Source organism: Alosa pseudoharengus, unplaced genomic scaffold (assembly GCF_046254945.1).
Source record: "Alosa pseudoharengus isolate Yale_2024_CS ecotype anadromous, Long Island Sound unplaced genomic scaffold, YU_APseudo_1.1 YU_APseudo_1.1_scf_1, whole genome shotgun sequence".
Classification (NCBI taxonomy): domain Eukaryota; kingdom Metazoa; phylum Chordata; class Actinopteri; order Clupeiformes; family Clupeidae; genus Alosa; species Alosa pseudoharengus.
Window position 1 is genome coordinate 33524243 of NW_027468564.1, and position 19604 is coordinate 33543846.

Consider the following 19604-nt stretch of genomic DNA (forward strand, 5'->3'; position numbering starts at 1 on the left):
GGTGTGAATGGTGTTTTAATCAGGAACAGCGGAACATAAGAGCCATGCTCTGTTATCTAGGCCTGTTCTATTACTTTTATTACAGGTGACTTTGGTTTGGTATTGCTTCAGTATTGTTATTGATACCTAGGCATGGTATCATAGCAACGCCATAATTTTGGTATCTTGACAACACTAACACGTGTGTACACACACAGGGTCTCCCGTATGATTGATCAATAGAAACTATCAGGGCGGTGGTAGCGTAGTGGTTAAAGGGATACCAGGCAGGCCTGATGCTTTTCCTCTATGAAGCTCCCCCTACCGTCTGTACGTGTCGATACGTGTGCGAGCCCTCGCTCGGTCTGAAGCTCTTTTCCTTTTCTTTGCATCTTCCGTCAAAGGTTTTCGCATGCTTTTTCGCCGGCTCTGCCATTATACACACATGTGCAACAATCGCTAGCGTTTCGTTAGCCTGCCTCTGTGCTGGGGATGCAGGATGTAAACTGATCCTTCTTCTCGCGATGTCTGAGACTTTGTGAGACTGAAGGTCGGCGGGTAGGATACACCGAACTTGCAAGTGGGATATTCTTCCTACAGGCAGTAGGGGCGGGCGAGAGAGTCTTCATTCGCCCTGTAATGAGTCATTTAACCATATACCGAGTTACGAAGATGAGTAATTAACATGAAAACGTTGCCTGGTGTCCCTTTAAGGAGCTGGGCTAGCGAGCAGCAGCCTGTGAAGTTGTGGGTTCAATTCCCAGCTACAGTTGTGCCCTTGCATAGGCAATTAACCCCGAGTTGCTCCAGGAACAATGTAATCCCTTCTAATATACTTAAGTCACTTTGGATAACAGGGTCTGCTAAATGCATAAATGTAGATACTATAGATCGATTGATTGATTGATATTATAGATTGATTGCTTGATACATAGTATACACCCTATCTAAATAAAAGCCAGTCATTTAATCAATCATTATTTTAATCAGCAGTAGTGTTTTTAGCTAAAACGACTGTGCCACCTAGTTAAAAGCCTACAGATATACTTTATAAACACCAACAAAAAGTATAAAAAGTGTCTTTTTGGTGGTTTTATTTTTATGAATAATAAGAGCATAATCTATAAAGATAAAACAAACTATTCTAATCAGTGTAAGAAGATTATAGAAACTATCGTGGTGGTGGTAGTGTAGTGGTTAAGGAGCTGGGCTAGTGAGCAGTAGCAGTAGATTGATATATTATTGATTGATTGATTGATTGATACATAGTATACACCCTATCTAAATAAAAGCCAGAGATACAATAAAAGATTGTGTACTGCTCCACAGCTCCAGCTATTCTGTGCCTGCAGAGGTTATGGATAGGTCATGACACTGCAGTCTTCACTGGTTCACCGACTGCCTTTTTCCATCACATGTCTTTCTTTTATTTTTTTTCGTCTTTTTTCTTGCTGCCTAAGCAACAAGCTGCTGAAGGTCATCATGAGTCACTGGAATTTTTCTCTTTTTTTATCATGAGAGATGATGTCATCAGGGTGCTTGTGACCATGCCATCAGTCTGCTGAATTTGCCTTTCTTGTATTTAATCTCTCTCTCTCTCTCTCTCCTACCACACACACTCAAAATATTTTACCTGAAATTCTTTCTCTCACACCTATGGAAACACTCTCACATTCACCACACACACACACACACACAGGAAATGGTTCAGTTTTATCAGCAGAACTCTCTGAAGGAGTACTTCAAGGATGTGGACACACGGCTGGTGCTCCCTTACAAACTCCCAGAGCAGACAGGTGGCCCAGCTGCACTACCATCCAGGCCAGGTACACACACACACACACACACAAAGCAAATAAAAAAACAGACACACATGCATGCACACACATACACACAAACAAACAATGAAGAACTAAAGAGCACACACACACACACACACACACAATAAATACAGAATAAAGAGCTCACACAGACACAAACTCAAATACAAAAGATCATACATGCACACATACACACACTATACAAGAGCACACATGAACACACACACACACAAACACACACACACACCTTATCTCTTTCTTTTCCCCCTCTTGCCAGACCGTTCCAGCGCCCGTTACTTCGGCACAGCGAAGGTGCGCTACGACTTCTCTGCACGGGACCGGTCGGAGCTGTCACTGCGGGAGGGCGACACCGTCAAGATCATCTCCAAGAAGGCCCACAACGGCTGGTGGAAGGGAGAGGTTTATGGACGGGTAAGCACTCACACATGCACACACACACACATACTCTTACAGAAACACACACACAAACACACACTTAGACACACAGAGTCACACTCTTTACAGACACACACGGCAGTCTCTTGACAAAGTCATCTGCCAAATACATAAGCAATAGTAACCATGACCACACTTGCCGCCTCCTCTTCACAAATAACCCTGTTCTGTTTAATCAGGTGGGACTGTTCCCAGCCAATTACGTGGAGGAGGACAATTCCGACTACTGCTGATTGGACAGATCCCTTGCCCACCCCTCACCCCCCTCCAGGAAGAAAATTCATCCATGGAAGATTCCAGATCACATCGCTTTCAGTCAGGAGGTCAACGCCAAAACTTGTAGGGAAGTCAGTTTGAGGGGAAGTAGGCCATGTATTGAGTTAAAGGTCAAAGGTCAGGACTCACCTAAGCCTTGGTTTCTTGAACCCTTTGGTTTGGATTGAACTTGGTTCTCCTAGATATGAATACTCATCTTGACTCCTGAGGATATAATACTGATTCAGTAAGTTTTGGCTTACAGGACTGAGTTTCAGCTTTAGTTTCAAGTGAATCATTTGAGTCAGTGAGCCTTGTACTGATTCACTGAGTTTCACATTTAGTTTCAAGTGAATCATTTGAGTCAGCGAGCCTTGTACTGATTCACGGTCCCATTTCAGAAGCATTCATTTCATCTTTTGGATTTGCAGACACACTGATAACTTCAACCTGTTGGGTATTTAGTCACAGTTTATCTGGGCATACCAGGTCTTTAGGGTTTTGAATTTGACAGAAAGTGCAAAAAAAGAAAAAGAAAAAAGTAATTAAAAAAATGTACCTTTTAAATAATGGCAAAATTATTTTAAAAAATGTGTGTGAAGAATGTTCGAGAGTATACGAACGTGTCAGGGATGTGGCTATGTTTGTGTTGCTGTTATGTATAAGGAAGAGGATCTCTCCAGTGAGGGCAATGAACTATTTATGTCTTTTTTTAAAAAGTAGTGTTCTGTTAACAGCAGAAGAAAAAAACGATTAAATAAAGTCACATTTTCAACGTCACCATGACTGCTCTTTTTTACTGCTACGGCTGCAAAAATCATGTTTGAGAAATAAAGGTTCTAGGGAAAGACAATCAAGGGATGTTTTTGATTTTTCTTATTTATTTCCAAAGGATATCAAAATAAAAGCATCACAAAAAAACAACTTGCATCTATCCTGTATCATGATCATCCGTAACATACGTTATTCCATAGTCATGTGTGCATCTGGGTTAGAGAGTGTGTGTGTGTGTGTGCGCGCGTGTGATTAAGTTAATATGTACTAAATATTTACTGAAGTAATATTACAAAGGAAAGAACAATGTTTTTGCAAATGATGGTAGGTATGAAAGAGAACTGCAAATTGAGTGTGTTTGTGTGTGTTTGGAGAGTCTTTCAGCGTGTTCCACCGGTCTGAATGTCATCCCAGTACTGCCATCTACTGGTAGTTGTGCGAACTGTCGTACTGACTACTGGTAGTACAGTTCCAGGTTCATCCCATCATGGATCTCATCTGAGCAGCAGAGTCAAGGCATGCAGACATGTTGGCTCAAAAAACACTCAGTTTCAACTTCAACACTTCATTTTAACTGGGTATACAGAGAAATTGTCGGTAGACTCATGTCATATTTAAAGCGCCTGGACGTCACAGCATTGATTATCGAAAATGTACTGAAATGTTTTGTAAATATTTTGCATACATTTTCCATACTGGTGTCTCTATCAAAATAGTTTGAAAAGAAAATTGAAGAGGACATACATCACAACCTGACTGAATCTAAGAGAGAGGTGCTCTTAAACGAGGATGAGCCATATTGTATCGTTATCGATATACCAGTAGAATTCCTTCCAATGACAAAATTCTCATATCATTATCACAATATGGAACAGGAAAATGTACATATCTAATATCAGGCAATATATCTAATATCAGGCAATGTATATATCTAATATCAGGCAATGTAATATCAGGCAATGTAAAACTTACTTTGTAAAACCTTGTACTACTCCACTTGCACTACTCCACTTGTACACTTGCACACTTGCAAGTTGTTGTTGTTGTCCTGTTGTCCTGAAAAAACTTCTGAACACACTTCTGCTGCTCTTACATAACTTGCACCACTATGCCACTTGCATACTTAGGTCAAACAGAACTACCTCAGCAATTTATTTATTGGCCTGACTTTTGCACTATTATATTGACTGTCTACTGTATGCACAATTGCACAATTTCAACCCAAATTTTGTTGCTCTTATTTCTTCATTGTATGTGCCTTCTTATTTACTTTTTATATTGTTTACTTAAATGTTATGTTTGTCTGTGGACCTAATTGGTAAAATATGTCTTGTCTCCACCGTGGGATAGTGGGAAACGTAATTTCGATCTCTTTGTATGTCTTGACATGTAAAGAAATTGACAATAAAGCAGACTTTGACTTTTGACTTTGAAAACACTGTTAAATGTACTGTGTGTGTATGATCTCACAGATAAATGTTTATATGTGTGATGTCACATTTCATAGGGCATCTGATTCATACCAGACAAAGGATACAGTCTCCCAACGTCACATGGTCCTTAAAAATTGTGTACCTGTAAGGGAAAAGATGTGAATAACTCAGACCCTAACTTCTCACACACACACACACACACACACACAAACACACACACACACACCAACTAACAACGAACGATTCCCAGAATTTAGTAATGAACCACAGGACTAAGAAATACAGAGCCCTGCTCTTAGTCTACACTCCTCTGCAATGTAGGCTACTCTACAACATATGTGAAATGTACACTATTTGAATTAAAAAGGCAATTTCTTACCAACAGAAAAATGTGAGGAAATAAACGTGTTACCTCTGAATTCTCAACAATGGAAACTCTACATATGCACCGCTGACTACTATGCATATACAAATAGGTAATGAGAGTGAGAGTGAGAGAGAGAGAGAGTGTATGTGTGTGTGTGTGTGTGTGTGTGTGTGTGTGTGATAGAGAGGAGGGACAGAGGGAGTGTGTGAGAGAAAGAGGGGAACCATCTGAAAGCCAAGAGATCCCTTATGTCCATTCTCACCATTTCTTCAGGACAATCTTGTCCCACCGGGTGCCGGTCTGGGCGGAGATGAGTTTCTTCAGGTCTCCAATGGTGTCCTCTGAGCTAAGGGCCAGGGGTCAAGGGTCACACAGAGGGATGGACAACACTGCAGCCGCTAGCCATCTTACACTCACAGACACACAGAGAGACTGACAGACAAACCCCAACCAACCCTCAGACACACACACACATATTCGTACATATACATTCAAACGTCAGACAAACCCCAACCAACCCTCAGACACACACACACACACACACACACACACACACACACATATTCGTACATATACATTCAAACGTCAGACAAACCCCAACCAACCCTCGGACACACACACACACGCACATATTCGTACATATACAAACAAACTTACATACATACATACATAAATACATACATACATACATTCATACACACGGGCAGACCAACAGACAGAAACATCTGCAGGGCTCACACAGAGGGTTGCTGCCACTTCTGCTGCTGTGGCTAAATTCGCTAAAACCAAAACACTTACTGCGGGGCCTTATTACAGAAACTTCCTAACTCGTAAATCATATCTGATCTATTTGGCAACCATGGTAACTATGTTTAGAAAGTCATTACAGAACAGCCGCTCCTAAGTCTTTAGTCACCAACATCCTAACTTTAGGATGACCCATAACATATGATGATAGTCATGTCGATAAAACTCTGATATATATATATATCGCAATGGATGTACTGTTCAATGGGAAGTTCGGGCACAAAGCGAGCAAAGATGCCCGCAACAACAGCGGCGCTCGGGGAGCAGTAAGGGGTTAGGTGCCTTGCTCAAGGGCACTTCATCCGCTTCCTACTGGTCGGGGTTCGAACCGGCAACCCTCCGGTTCCAAGTCCGAAGCGCTAACCAGTAGGCCATGGCTGCCCACATTAGCAATAGTCTGCAAGTTGTCTTGTGAAAGAATATGTCAGTTGTGATTGTAGGCAAAGTTATCTCAGTTGGCTAAGCCTTAGCCGCTAAGGTGTAAAGTTTGACACCATATTGGCCTGTATGACTCATTTCTCCACACTTGCCTTCCCGTTTCCGTTACTTGTGTTATCTTACCAGTATTTACTGCATTTACCTAGTGCTTTTAGTTGTCCATAGGCATAATTAAGGCGGTCCAAAGCCTGATACTGAGCTGATTGGTTGAAACGTTTTCACAGAGACAGAGGTTTGAAGATCATCTCTCTGTAATGTGCCCTAGAAACACCAAATGAAACTGTAACACCGAGTCACAAAAGTTAATGGGGATAAATGTGACAAAGGATACTTGCACTTCACCCGGACCTTTTTGCCCAGACGGTCGTTGCACACCACTTCAATCATCGTTTTTGCAAACAAACCTTTAATTTTTTTTTTAAAAAAAACATGTAAACATATCTGTCAGGTCAGGTAAACAACACACACACTTGAACACTACAATAAATGTCATGGCTGCTATGCACTGCAAGGTCCATATAGCATTAGAGCTCTTATTATACATTCTCTGTCCATACCATGCAAGCGTTACCTTACAAGCTAATGTTAAGACTTGCCGTCAATCTATCAGTGAGCTAACTTAGCTATCACGACAGAAATGATGTTTGGGAGTGCTACATACTAGTTATGGAACATGTATACTACACAACTTAATGACGCAAACGGAATGAAGGTTGGTACACAATATACATTTAGTTGATATACACAATGCTAATATTACTGGAATATCGCTATGTTGACTGACGTTCAAGTTACTGCACATTGTAGGGATCTGAGAATATAGAGGCAGAGCATGATTCATGACTAAAACGAAGTTTCCCTCGTATGGTTGACAACACAGAGATCTTATAGTATATAATAAAATGCTTACCAAAATTAAGAAGTTAACGTTACCCACTGATTCATAAGACGAAACTCGCACGTTTGGTCTTGTGTGTCCACAACAGGCGGAAAACAAACGTACGTTACAGAGAGTGTTTGACCAATGCTGTGCTCTGAAAAATGAGTGACAGTGAATACTGGCCAATGGCTTATTAGCTTTGGGGGGGGGGGGGGCGGTTATGTCAACAATCGTGCTATCCTGTCGTAGATTCACTGTCGTAAATACACGGACATTCTGTGTTAATACCACAGCGCACCAAGCTCTTTTCATATCAGATGTCAACATCAATACTTATCCAGGACATATATATCTAGCCAGACAGTTGACTGTTCCAAATCCCAAATCATACATATTGCACTTGTATCAAATATCTTGAATAACCAGAGCCTGTAGAAAACAGATGTATGGTGAACCTGCCTTTACCGCTCTCTGTTGGTGGAGAAATGCCATAACATGATGATCCATGGGAAAGGGTGCAGTTTGCTACGATAAGGAAGGAAAGCAGACTTGCATACACATAAAAGCAGACGAAAATGGCAGACGATGAAAAATTACCGTCCGGATGGGAAAAGCGAATGAGTCGCAGTTCAGGTAGGTAATTTACAGGATTTAGGGCTGGCTATCTGTCAGCGTCGCCGATGCTGCTGCTCAACATTATGTCATCCAAGAAATTCAACGTCTGCGTTCATGACTAATGATAGCTAACACTAGCTAACTGCAGCATTGGCACGGGTCTGTCTGCATGTAGCATAGACCGCGCACTTAACGTAGCACTAAAGGTTGCTATCTTAAGAAAATGTTCTTGCTATTCTATGATATAACAAGTCGCATTAAGATTTGTTCTACACGAGATGCTTTTTAAAGCATGTTAACTTTCAAGTTTGGATTGTTATGCTAGCTACCGCTAGCCGGCTAGCACTCGTTGTGGTCAGGGCAGGCTTAACGTTAGCTAAATCAGCTAGCCACTTCTGTGGGTTTCCCCCATAACATTTCACGTATGGTGTAAGTGTGTTGTTTGACTGTGATGATTTAATGAGTGGTTGGACGTGGGACGAGTTTGTGTTACACTGGGCAAATAGCATGGCCTGACAAATGTGTAGTACTTGCGCTGCGAAACTTAACCCTGTCTTCAAGCCTATGGCGCGAATATTGGGGTCCATTCATTCAGGCCCAGCTAACTCTATCTGCATCAGCTCCGCTACATTCAAGCATCCCGAGAGGTGTGCACTGCACCACTTTCAAATCTCGGCCATCTCTATCGCGATGTATGTTAGGCATAAATTGATAAACCACTTGTTTTGCTATATAGGGTTATAATATCCAGTAGACAGCCACACACACAGAGAAAACAATCTGTTAGTGTGAAGCAGTATCAGCGCATTACAGAATTTTGGTCTGAAACTATTGAGCTAGCTACCTCAAACGGCAGCTTTTATCACGGAAGTAGTGCATATCCTAGATGCGGATGACACACACACACACACACGACTACACACCATACCAGGAGGAATTTGAAGATGACCCCAAAAACTAGTTGCCTCATAAAAGCATAACTCAGAAAGTGGCAACATTTTGCATAATGTTCCATTTTGCTTTAAAACATGTCATATTCTTCATGTCATATTCTTCCTGTTATACTTCTTGTGATTTTCCTCCTCCATTTTTCTGTCCTTTCCCCACAGGCAGGGTGTACTACTTCAACCACATCACTAATGCCAGCCAATGGGAGCGGCCGGTTGGCTCCGGCGACGGGCGAGGGGACCCCGACAAAGTGCGTTGCTCTCACCTGCTGGTGAAACACAACCAGTCACGGCGGCCGTCGTCATGGCGTGAGGAGAACATCACCCGGAGCAAAGAAGATGCCCTGGATCTCATTCAGAGTAGGTGGTGGAGAAAAGAATACGCGTGTGCTATTTTAAACGGGGCAATAGTTAGTGCTCTGACAGACATGTGCAAGTGAAAGCATTTGGTCCCATTTAGAGTAGATATGGAGAATGGCCTACTTTACAAGGGTATTTCAAAGGATCAAGGATGGGGGGGGGGGGCAGCATCACATTTGATATTTCACAATAAGTTTGAACCTAAAACAGAATGAAATTAAGCATTCATTTTTTCTTCATGAAGGCAGCAGTAATTTTGCCGCTTTTTTAGTCCAGTGAAATATCCAGTCTTTTTGTCCTACTGAGCAAAACATTGGAAGCATAATAAACATTTGGCCTGACGTCTGTTCAGTATCTTCTCCAGCAAACTTTGCAGATTCTAAGCTCAAGATCTAGCATTCTCAAGCCGGTGTGGTGAGCGTTCCGAGAGATAATGGCTGCCGTGCATCACCCTGGTGGGTGCTACACAATGGTGGTAGTTAGTGGGATTCCCCGTTCAATGTGAAGCGGTTTGGGTATCTTGAAAAGTGCTAGCCTAAATACAATTTTTTTTTTTGTTAGGCCGTTGTTGTTAAACACAGTTAGTTATGACCCTTGTAGCTGTGCTGTAGGTATGATCATGCTACTACTACATGCTACTGTGTTTTGAGTGAATGAGGGGCTGTTGTTGATCATGTGTAAGCTGTATAGCAGTCTCTCAAGTAGCTGATTTTAAAGGAGATTTGAATGGAAGAGACTGAGATTGATTGAAACAAAGTTGGTGTCAGTATATCATAGCTGTTTACATGCATTTACTGAAGCTGTGGCATCACAAACATTCTTGGCATTTGTTTGTTTTTCTTTATTCGTTTTTACTTGTCGTTCAATCAGCATAGTCGAACCGCGAGCATCACGTGTTGTTACTAATTATACAACAGCTGGGTGTGGTTGAACAATTCATTCACTTCTGATTGGACAAGAGGCAACAGCCTTGTGCCCAGCCTTCACCCTACTCTCACTTGTTTCATGTTGCTTTGACATGTGAAACTCCTCTGGCCTTGCGTCTGCACTGTGTGAAATGACTCTTTGTGTTGTTAATGTGTGTCAGAGTACATCGAGAAGATCAAGTCCGGTGAGGAGAAGTTTGAGAACCTGGCCTCCCAGTTCAGTGACTGCAGCTCAGCCCGAAATGGAGGAGATCTGGGCTTATTCGGCCGAGGTACGTCAACAACACACACACAGACGCACACACACACACACATACACATACACATCTTTATTTGGATTGACAATCACGGAGTTAAAATATCACACTGAGTTAAAATGTTTTGTGAATAGACAGAAATTGTAATGCATGTGAACACTTAAAGTATTGTGGTTGTAATATTTATTGTTGAGGCATCATTCACATCCTGGGAAATATAATGTTTTTCATTATTGCTGACTGACGATTGACGTACACACAGAAGTACAAACTTTATTTGATGTATCAAAGACACACACACACACACACACACACACACACACACACGCTTGCTCGCTCGCTCATTGTGAAATACATAAATGCAGCTGAAATTTTACAAACCTCAATCAAAAATACACACACGCTCAACACACAAGTTTGTAAATACAGCGTAGAGATAGCCGTACACACATGTATATAATTATACCTGAATACACACACACACACACATTTGTTTGTGGGTCCAACACTGTGGGAATACTGAATACATACACACACACACTGATGTTGGTACTCTTGTTTGTGGTCCCCAGGTCAGATGCAGAAGCCATTTGAGGATGCTTCGTTCGCCCTAAAAGTGGGGGACATGAGCGGTCCTGTGTTCACTGATTCTGGAGTTCACATCATCCTGCGGACTGGTTGAGGTCGTACTGGTGGGGTGGGAATTGGGGGAACCCCTCCCCCGTCCCCTCCAGGCACAATCCAACTCCTCTAACCTCTCCACAAAAGGACTGAACACACACACACAAAATATATATACATACAAATCTACATGAATGAATGCACTGCATTGTCCTTCCCCTTTAAAAAAAAAAAAAAAAGTGTCCATCTGTCATGACCGTTTCCAATGGTGGACCAGGCTGTGTCCCTCCGCATCCTTCTTCTTGCCTTATGAGTCCCAAAGCTGATCTTAGCTCATGTCATCGTATCAAATCAAATAAAAACCTTTTTCCAAAGTTGCGCCTTCACCTTCCAGTTAAGTCTCAGTGTCCAGCTGTAGGGGCCCCATGGCACCAGTTCACTTCACTACATCCCATAAACTACTTCCCATAAACACCATCCCCAACTCTGCCTGCCTGTGTTGACCTCCGGTCACTGGGTGCGTTCCTCTTCAGGTAGCCACTTAACAGTGCTGGATTAAAGTGATGCATGCTAGACGAGTGAACCCACTCCCAAACAGCAAGCAAATAGTGACATCATCAAAAAGCGCCCACTTCACTCTGGTCCCAGCTAGCTGCCTTTAAGCGAGGTGGCTGACTCCAAATGAAACTCATCCTGCTTGGCCAAGTCCAGCTCAGATGCGGATCTGGATTGGCCTACTGTAGGTTAGTGTCGGTCCTGATTGGGCAAGCCTGGGTCAGACTCAATCTTGATTGGTCAGAGATCAGATCAGAATCAGAATGGTGGCATCAGCCACCTGGGACCGGTCTGTGTGTGATAACATGATGGTAGATGATGAGGATAATAAAGACGACTCGTTATGTGACCAAACACTGCTGTTTGCTGGCTCAATTCCATCTGATTTTGCAGATAACAGAATATGTAGGACCTCATGTTATACACTACTGCACACAAAGGCAATAGTACACACAGGCCTCTAATAACGATGCCATGAACATGTCTTACATTATGAACCCAGATTCATTCAAATTAGCCAATTTGAATCTGCAGGTTAGTCTGGAAAGGATCCCACTGACTCCCATTTCCAAATGACCAAAAACCCAGGATCCAATCACAATCGTGTACATTCAACAGAATGGCTGCGTTGATGGCGACAGGGTTAAACAGATTCATTCAAATTTACTAACAGGTTCGTCTGAGTTCACCCAGGTTAGTCTTTTTATGGAAATCTGTGATCTATACATGTAGGAGAAAGAACAAGGCCTTCGGGTTGGATGTCTTTATTGTAGAGGAGATTTTCATTTAATACCAAAGCAACTTATTTCCTTAACACATACTGTAAATAACAAGCAATTCTAACACTACTCCCTCCAGTGTACATAATATAGCCTACAATCTAGTAATGTAGAAAAGATAGAGAATTCATATAGTAAGGTCATTATAGGTAAAATATTTCATCACTTGTGTTAAATTCATTCATGTTTGTAAGATAGTCTATCTGAAATACAAAATAGGCCCATATTGAGATGTTGATGTCCACAGCTGGTTGTAATATTATGTATTTCATTGACATATTATGATTTCAAGACAAAGACAGGGAATGGCATGATTAGGCCTATGCTTAGGCTTTCACATTTTATAAATGTGATAAACAAATGATAAATAACAAGAAAACTATTTTAGGATTTTATGGATAAATCCAATAACATCTAGCTTGGGTGAACCCAGACCAGCAAATCTGAAAAATAAAAATATAGTTTGCAAAACATGCTTCATACTTAGGGTTCACATGCTAAATAATTTCTCTCTGATAATTCCTGGTAATGTCCACTAGATGTCAGTCTATAGCCATCTGATCCAGCGCCGTGCGGCTCTGATCTGATCTAGTTTGAAGTGTAGCCCAAGTTCTTTGAAGGTTAGGCCTGTTTCACACCGGGTGCGTGGTGTGAGCGTGTCAGCTGCATGGCGTGTCCGTTTTTATTTCGGCTCCCATGTTAACAGGTTAGACCTTGCACACCGCCTACGTGACACACACGTCTCAGGCGCGTCTCGAGTCCTCGAGTGCATGCTAGGAATAGGGCCCATTTCACACCGGTTGTGTGGCGTGAACGCGGTGTATCTGTTGCGTGTCAATTGTGTGGCATTTTCTATGTCTTGCTTACCAGACGTGTGTGTGGTACGGCGCTGCGGCGGCCTCTCTGCCAATTAAAACGTCTCTTTTTCTCACGGCATTTTTTTTCCTTATTCACTAAATGGAAACGCTTCCAACACGCATATTGCTGAAATAAAAAAACGGACACGCCACGCAGCGGACACGCTCCAGTGTGAAATGGGCCTAGGTCTCTTTTTTTCTCAGATCCACTTGTACTTCACTTCATTTTGTCGTGTCGCATTCCACTCTAGGGAGGGAAAGTAATCTCATCGCCATCTAGTGGTTGCGTTCCTAGAGTTTAGCAGAGTGGATGGGATTTTTTTTTTAGAAAAAATATATCTCGGTGCACATTGGGATCTTAATTGAATGCCTTCCATATGTTAGGCACTGGGGTCACTCTATTGCTTCAAGTCATACCTTATTTTTAGGATCAGTTGAATTGTTTTGAGTTTTTGTCGTAACATGGTGATAACGAACTGCATGTGATGTAGTTATTCAAGCCTATAGTTGTTGCTACCAAATACGATCACTTCCGTTTTCTCCTTGTTTAGCTGGAGGCAGGGGCGCAGCTACCCATTTTTTGAAGGGTATACAAAAACAACTAAAGTAAAACAAAAGGCCAATAATGTATTACATATTATTTTTTAAAAGAAATTCTGCCGATTTGAACTTGAAATATTGTTAAGTATAGCATTGTCACTTTAAGAGAGTATAAACGGTTCTCATAACGTCCTTTTATCACCTGTTGCACACAAAGGATAAGGCTGATCCAACTCTAGCCTTTGTTTGCGCCACATTGACAGCACAATATTAAGTTATTACAAGGAGTCTTCATTGTTAGGAAATGGAAACATGTAATGAGTTGTTGTTAGTGTGACATTTCTGTTTGCAGTTTGCCATTAAAAGTGCAGTATGAGCATGGTAGCCACCTAGCTATCTGAATGGAATAGGCTATGTTTCAATCGGCATATGCTTAGCAAACGCTAGTTAGTCTGGTAACATGAATAACATGAACATGAAACGTGTCTCCAAGCACAGACGTCACACTTTAAATCCTACATGTTGGCTTTTCACTATCCACTTATTTATCTACTGTCGCATCCCTTGACATGCCATCTCATTTTCCCTTTCTTTTTTATTTTTAGCCCCCGACAGCTTTTTTGCTCTATTCATCTTTTTCCATAGACGAAAACTCACTACTCGTAGGCCTACCTGCTCACTTAGCGCTCACGGCGCCCCCACTCCCTCTTCTATGTCAAAATTCTATGATAGAATCTTATGAGATAGGGCGCCTGTTAGTCCTCTAAAATGTTATTTAAAGGGACACCAGGCAACGTTTTCGTGTTAATTAATCATCTTCGTAAGTCGGTATATGGTTAAATGACTCATTACAGGGCGAATGAAGACTCTCTCGCCTGCCCCTACTGCCTGTAGAAAGAATATCCCGCTTGCAAGTTCAGTGTATACCCGGCGACCGAAGCAGTTTCAGTTTCCATCCTGCATCCACAGCACAGAGGGAGGCTAACGAAATGCTAGCGATTGTTGCAAACGTGTGTATAATGGCAGAGCCGGCAAAGAAGCAGCGAAAACCCTTGACGAAAGATGCAAAGAAAAGGAAAAGAGCTTCAGACCGAGCGAGGGGGAGTTTCGTAGAGAAAAAGCATCAGGCTTGCCTGGTGTCCCTTTAACATTGAGGAAATGCAGAAATGATTTATAAACGTACAACAGTAGCTACATATAGAATATACCAAATATATTATTATTATTATTATTATTATTATTATGATTATGATTATTTTTACCATCGCTTTGGTGCCCCCATGGTGCTGCGCCCCTATGCGCCGCATATAGCGCATACCCACTTTTTGCGCCACTGGCTGGAGGAAATTCTGACACATCCATATGTTGATATTTTTAGAGGGATAGCCTAAATCCAATAATTTCTAGCTTGGATGAACCCAGACGAGTATATTTGCAAATCCGACACCAGTAGCCCTTTCATGGTGGCCACATGTATCATTTAACTACATTTTTGGGTTGGTTAATTATGGTTATTTATTTTCTCCAAACTTCATGTGGCGTAGGCCTATCAATAAATCCATAGTAATGTTGTAACCACAGCAGTTACAATCTTGTATTACACTAACAACACAATTTCAACTCTACAGTGTTGTTTTCTTATTGTAAAGTTCCATTTAGTTGTTTTTACAGTATCTGTTTCAGTGTTAAATGTTTTGCGCAAAGGTGGAAACCCACCGTCTGTGCTTTTATGTTTGAATTGAGCTCCCCGATGCTGTTTAGTAGGCTACTACAACCATAGACATAATGTCTATGACTATAACTATAACAACCACAAGGGAAGTTTGGTTGGTGGAACTTGTAATGCCCATGTGATCAACGCGGAACAAGACAAAACGAAAGTAGTCTTGTCTAGCCTTGTTGCGACTGTAAGGCCGTAAATTTTCCACCGCTTTTATGTTGGTAAGTAAACATAATAATTAGTCAAATTTAGCGGAAGAAGTAATCGATACTAACTGATGCCGTTTTCCTGAACTGAACAACAGTCGAAGACGACACTGTTGTTTTCATGGATTTGGCTTTAGCTACGCCATTGGGCCTACTGTTTCCTCAAATCACATTCTCCAGAATGTTTAGTTAAATAGCATAGTGTTGTCTTGCTGGATTCAGTAAATCTATTAGACTATCGTCTAATACCTGGCCTAGCCAGTTTCACACCTATTATCTCCATTTTGCGACAAATCTGCCGTAGCCTAAACATGATAGGCCTACAACTTCAAATAGCCTAAGTTTTATGTATCGATAGTAAGTACATTATAAGGCGCAATACATTATTATTATTATTATTTTTCTTCTTCTTCTTCTTCTTATTATTATTAGCCTACATATACAAATACAATCTATTTGAGGGTGGATATTTCTGGAACCAAGCCAGAGAATCAAGTCTGATCAGGTTGGTAGGCTATTCTGCGTCTGTTGCGTGCACGTCCCCGTTCTCTCTCCTGCTCAAACGAAATGTGTGCGTGCACTTCTGCAGCTGCATACCGATTAAAAGGAGTTAATTTATTTACATTTAACGTGGGAAGCCTGGAGTTGTTAATTATGTTACCTGTTCAGATATGTTAAAAATCATAAATAATCCCAACAAAATGTCTAACAGGCCTATAGCTTATTTAAACTTCCACAGCTTATTTACATTAAGTTATTTTTTTTGTATTGCAATTTTTCTGAATTGACAAAGCAGAGGTGGAAAAAGTACCAATAGGCCTACTTTGATGAAATATTGCTGAAGTACAAGTTAAATTACTAGAGATGCACCGATATGGAATTTTAGGGCCGATAATGATAACCGATATTTATTGGTTTGTTGTGGCCGATACCGATACGATAACCGATAATATTACTCTTGAAAAAAAATTGTGAAAAGTGATTTGGGGAAAGCATTTAATAAGCATACTTTTATTGCAGTAATTTTACCTACCACCAAATGATGGACAGAACTCATAATAGTCCTCAATAGTATGGCAGTCAACAACATAACAGTAGCCAGCCTAGCCCTACAGTATGTGTGGCTCCTTTAAGTGAACCTGACGTCAGTGAATTGCGAGTGAGTGGCTAGAGAGTTTGAATCGTTTTCATTTAGGACTAAACGCTCATAAACGGCTCAGCCTGGAATAAGCTACAGTATAGCGACCAAATTAGAGTTTGTGAGGGAAACTTAGGTTTAGTTTCAACTGCGGGTAACTGAATAAAGCTGCAACTCCTCAGACTGTATCTTATGTCCGTCTACTCTGTTGCGCACAACCTGCTGCAGCAGAAATGAAAGGAGTTAGCCCCGAAGGTTTTAATAACTTATTATGATGACCTGTCTGGAACTGAAGCACGAATGGTTAGCATATTTCTAGGTATTAATACAAAACCCAAGCTAAAGTAATGCAAATATAATACTAAAACACAACTTAGAACTAGGCCTACTTATGTACTCGTCCCACTAACGAGTTTGTTTATTTGTTTCCCCGACCAGCGCGGTGCAAAGTGCAAACACACCAGCACAAGACGGCTTTAGATAGGGCTGAGCTCCGCTCTGTTAAGGTTAAATGGCGGATCATTCACGAGAGGATTTTGAGATGCACAGATTCTCAAATGAACGCATATCCACAGATTTTGTTAGAGTGGTGAAATACATTCACACTGCTGACATTATATTGAGGAAAAAGTATAGCCAACCAAGCTCAAGTAGCTCAGTGTAGCCAGACGGACCTTACGTAGGCCTAAATTAGGACTTTAAAAAATATCGGCGCAAATTATCGGCCAGAATTCTGTTATCTGACCGATAATAATATTTTCATTTTTTCACTTATGGCTAATAATATATCGGCCGCCGATATATCGTGCATCCCTATAAATTACCCATCTGAAAATGTACTCAATTAAAAGTAAAAAGTCTTTAAAGTTACTTAGTTACTCCAAATAGGCCTAGAGGAGGAGAGATTAGGCTGTAAATTTTATTTGTCTTTTGTTTTTGTCACGTTTGGACAGTTTAAAGGTCCCCTGTGTAACATTTTCAGTTGTTTGTTAACTAAATCAACATTTCCCATACATAAATGTGGCCCAATTTATGTTTAATTACCACAACCACCAATTCGATGCATGTCTATTGGCTTAGAAATCTTCATTTACATATCGTAACACCCCCAATTATCACCACTTTTGTTCAGAAATTCTAAAACAACGATGTTTTTTAACACTTCAAAATAACATTTGCTAAATGAACCTACATTTTTCAGTAGCCAGGTGTGTAGATTTGACCAAAATCTGGTTTGGTTCTTAACGGGAGCATTTACTGCCTGAAATATCCGATTTTGTTTACCACGCTTGGAGTTATAGTGCTGGCCTGATGGGTCGCCTATTTACGCCGTTTCAACGGCACATGAACGGTTAGACCGAGAATTCTCGTCATGAAATTAAAATTCCACTGGAGCTCCAAGCGGTTGTGTACACGCAGCCTTACAACACTGTTTACAGCTCTTCGAGTCACAATAAAATGTCATTTTTGGTACATAGCTAATTTAGATACACCTATAGTGCTGGCCTTCAACAGTTACTAAGGGTCTGCTCCCAATATGGCTCAGACTTGGACATTAAAGGTGCTCTAAGCGATGCTGGGTAACGTCACTTCTGTTGACTTTCAAACAAAACAGAGAGCTAGCTTGCTACTTCCTCCCCCTCCCTCCCGTGCTGCTCCTGTGCAATTGAAACAAACGCGCATCTCTTCTTTGATTTGCTGGAACAGTTTATTATGTTTTTATGGGCTAGGTTTGCCCAGGTTGTTTTTGTTGCTGTTTTTGGAGCCTGGGCTGTCCACAGAGATCGCATTTTTTTTACAGTGTATTCAGGACACAGACAACTAACGGTTGGTTAGGTGATGTTTGCAGTAAGTGACAAAATGGTTTAGCCTTAAAAACGTGTGGCATCGCTTAGAGCACCTTTAACAGGCAAAATTAAACTATTTATTTTGTGTCCGAAAGAATGTTTCTTTGGCATCATTGGTACACAAAATTATATCAATATGTTGTTGCTTATTCAGAGAAAAGTTTATGTTTTGACGCGCCTAGGAGTCCGGATCTAGTGCCAGTTTTTTATATGCGACGGCTACCGTAGTTCTAAACAAGGCATCGCTTGAGAGGTTAATACTGATAATAAATACACACTAAATACAGGCGGTCAATCCACGTGTTGGGTTGTGAGTTTAGGTGGTAATGGAGAAAAGGCACTTGCAGGAGAGCTGGATGTTGGTTCTAATAACTCAAATTATTTATTTTTCAACATATTCAAAAATAGCAACACTAATAAACAAAAACAAACAAAACAATGCACAGTCAAAATAAATACTCACTTACTCTGCCTCACAACTGGAGAGTCTACCATGCACAAAACATTTTACAATCAAAGAGGGACGCAGTGGGGGAATGTGTGCGCCTGTGTACGAATGAATGAGTCTCTTTCTGTCTTGCCTGCGCTTGCGGTGCAACGCGAATGAGACAGTGAGTGGTACAGTTCAGTTTCTCACAGTGGGAAACATAGAACCCTTTTTTTGAAAAATGGTCCTATGTTCCCTGGTACAGTATGTATTGCGACCGGGGAACATAGGACCCTTTTGGGGAAAAACGGGGAGGATGACCACATTGAAAGAGCGGAAAATACACTTTCCTAGGTTACACATGTAATCTGAGGTACCCTATCTTGTGATCTGCCTCTGCCTCCATCTCCATTCCATCTCTTTCAGAAAGACTTGGCGCCAGCTTGATTCATGTCCTATGGTAGGCTACATGCTGATCTTTGTCAATGATGGGATCCGGGCTTTTTCCCTTCCTTTGGTTTTCATTAGTCTTAACTTAAAAAAAAAAAAAAATACTCAGTAATAGATGGGATTTGTGATGGTTATGGTTATGGTTACTCT

General features: G+C 41.2%; 3 protein-coding genes across 5 annotated transcripts in view; 2 read left to right on the forward strand and 1 right to left on the reverse strand.

Moving 5' to 3' along the window:
• The window catches only part of vav1 (vav guanine nucleotide exchange factor 1), a 44100-nt gene extending 40810 nt beyond the window's left edge, over positions 1-3290 (forward strand). For both annotated transcript variants that reach the window (XM_076287702.1, XM_076287711.1), the window contains exons 26-28: positions 1679-1805; positions 2077-2231; positions 2435-3290. In XM_076287702.1, coding sequence (XP_076143817.1) covers positions 1679-1805; positions 2077-2231; positions 2435-2488 — 336 coding nt within the window. In that variant the 3' untranslated portion in view covers positions 2489-3290. The remainder of the gene's footprint in view (positions 1-1678; positions 1806-2076; positions 2232-2434) is intronic.
• Positions 3291-3371: 81 nt separating this feature from the next.
• Positions 3372-7351, reverse strand: ubl5 (ubiquitin like 5). 2 transcript variants are annotated; one of them, XM_076287731.1, is made up of 5 exons: positions 7267-7351; positions 6661-6733; positions 5347-5430; positions 4822-4859; positions 3372-3782 (listed from the first exon to the last, which is right to left on the reverse strand). In XM_076287731.1, the coding sequence occupies exons 2-5, from the start codon at positions 6714-6716 to the stop codon at positions 3739-3741; spliced, it is 222 nt and encodes a 73-aa protein (XP_076143846.1). In that variant the 5' UTR covers positions 6717-6733; positions 7267-7351; the 3' UTR covers positions 3372-3738. The 2 variants fall into 2 exon arrangements, with proteins under 2 accessions (XP_076143846.1, XP_076143837.1); XM_076287722.1 differs by having other exon boundaries at positions 7240-7347.
• A 348-nt stretch (positions 7352-7699) lies between these two features.
• On the forward strand, positions 7700-11309 carry pin1 (peptidylprolyl cis/trans isomerase, NIMA-interacting 1). The gene is made up of 4 exons (XM_076287741.1): positions 7700-7842; positions 8934-9131; positions 10219-10329; positions 10887-11309. Exons 1-4 carry the CDS (start codon positions 7785-7787, stop codon positions 10994-10996), a joined length of 477 nt encoding a protein of 158 aa, XP_076143856.1. The 5' UTR covers positions 7700-7784; the 3' UTR covers positions 10997-11309.
• Positions 11310-19604: the final 8295 nt, after the last annotated feature.

Coding starts and splice junctions, on each gene's coding strand:
- ubl5 (XM_076287731.1), bottom strand. CDS start 6,716: ATGATTGAAGTGGTGTGCAACGACCGTCTGGGCAAAAAGGTCCGGGTG. Junction 5,431..6,660: donor AAGGTCCGGGTGAAGTGCAA/GTATCCTTTGTC, acceptor CCTGGCCCTTAG/CTCAGAGGACACCATTGGAG. Junction 3,783..4,821: donor CCATGTGACGTTGGGAGACT/GTATCCTTTGTC, acceptor TCTGCTGCTCAG/ATGAGATCCATGATGGGATG.
- pin1 (XM_076287741.1), top strand. CDS start 7,785: ATGGCAGACGATGAAAAATTACCGTCCGGATGGGAAAAGCGAATGAGT. Junction 7,843..8,933: donor GCGAATGAGTCGCAGTTCAG/GTAGGTAATTTA, acceptor CTTTCCCCACAG/GCAGGGTGTACTACTTCAAC. Junction 10,330..10,886: donor TCTGGGCTTATTCGGCCGAG/GTACGTCAACAA, acceptor TGTGGTCCCCAG/GTCAGATGCAGAAGCCATTT.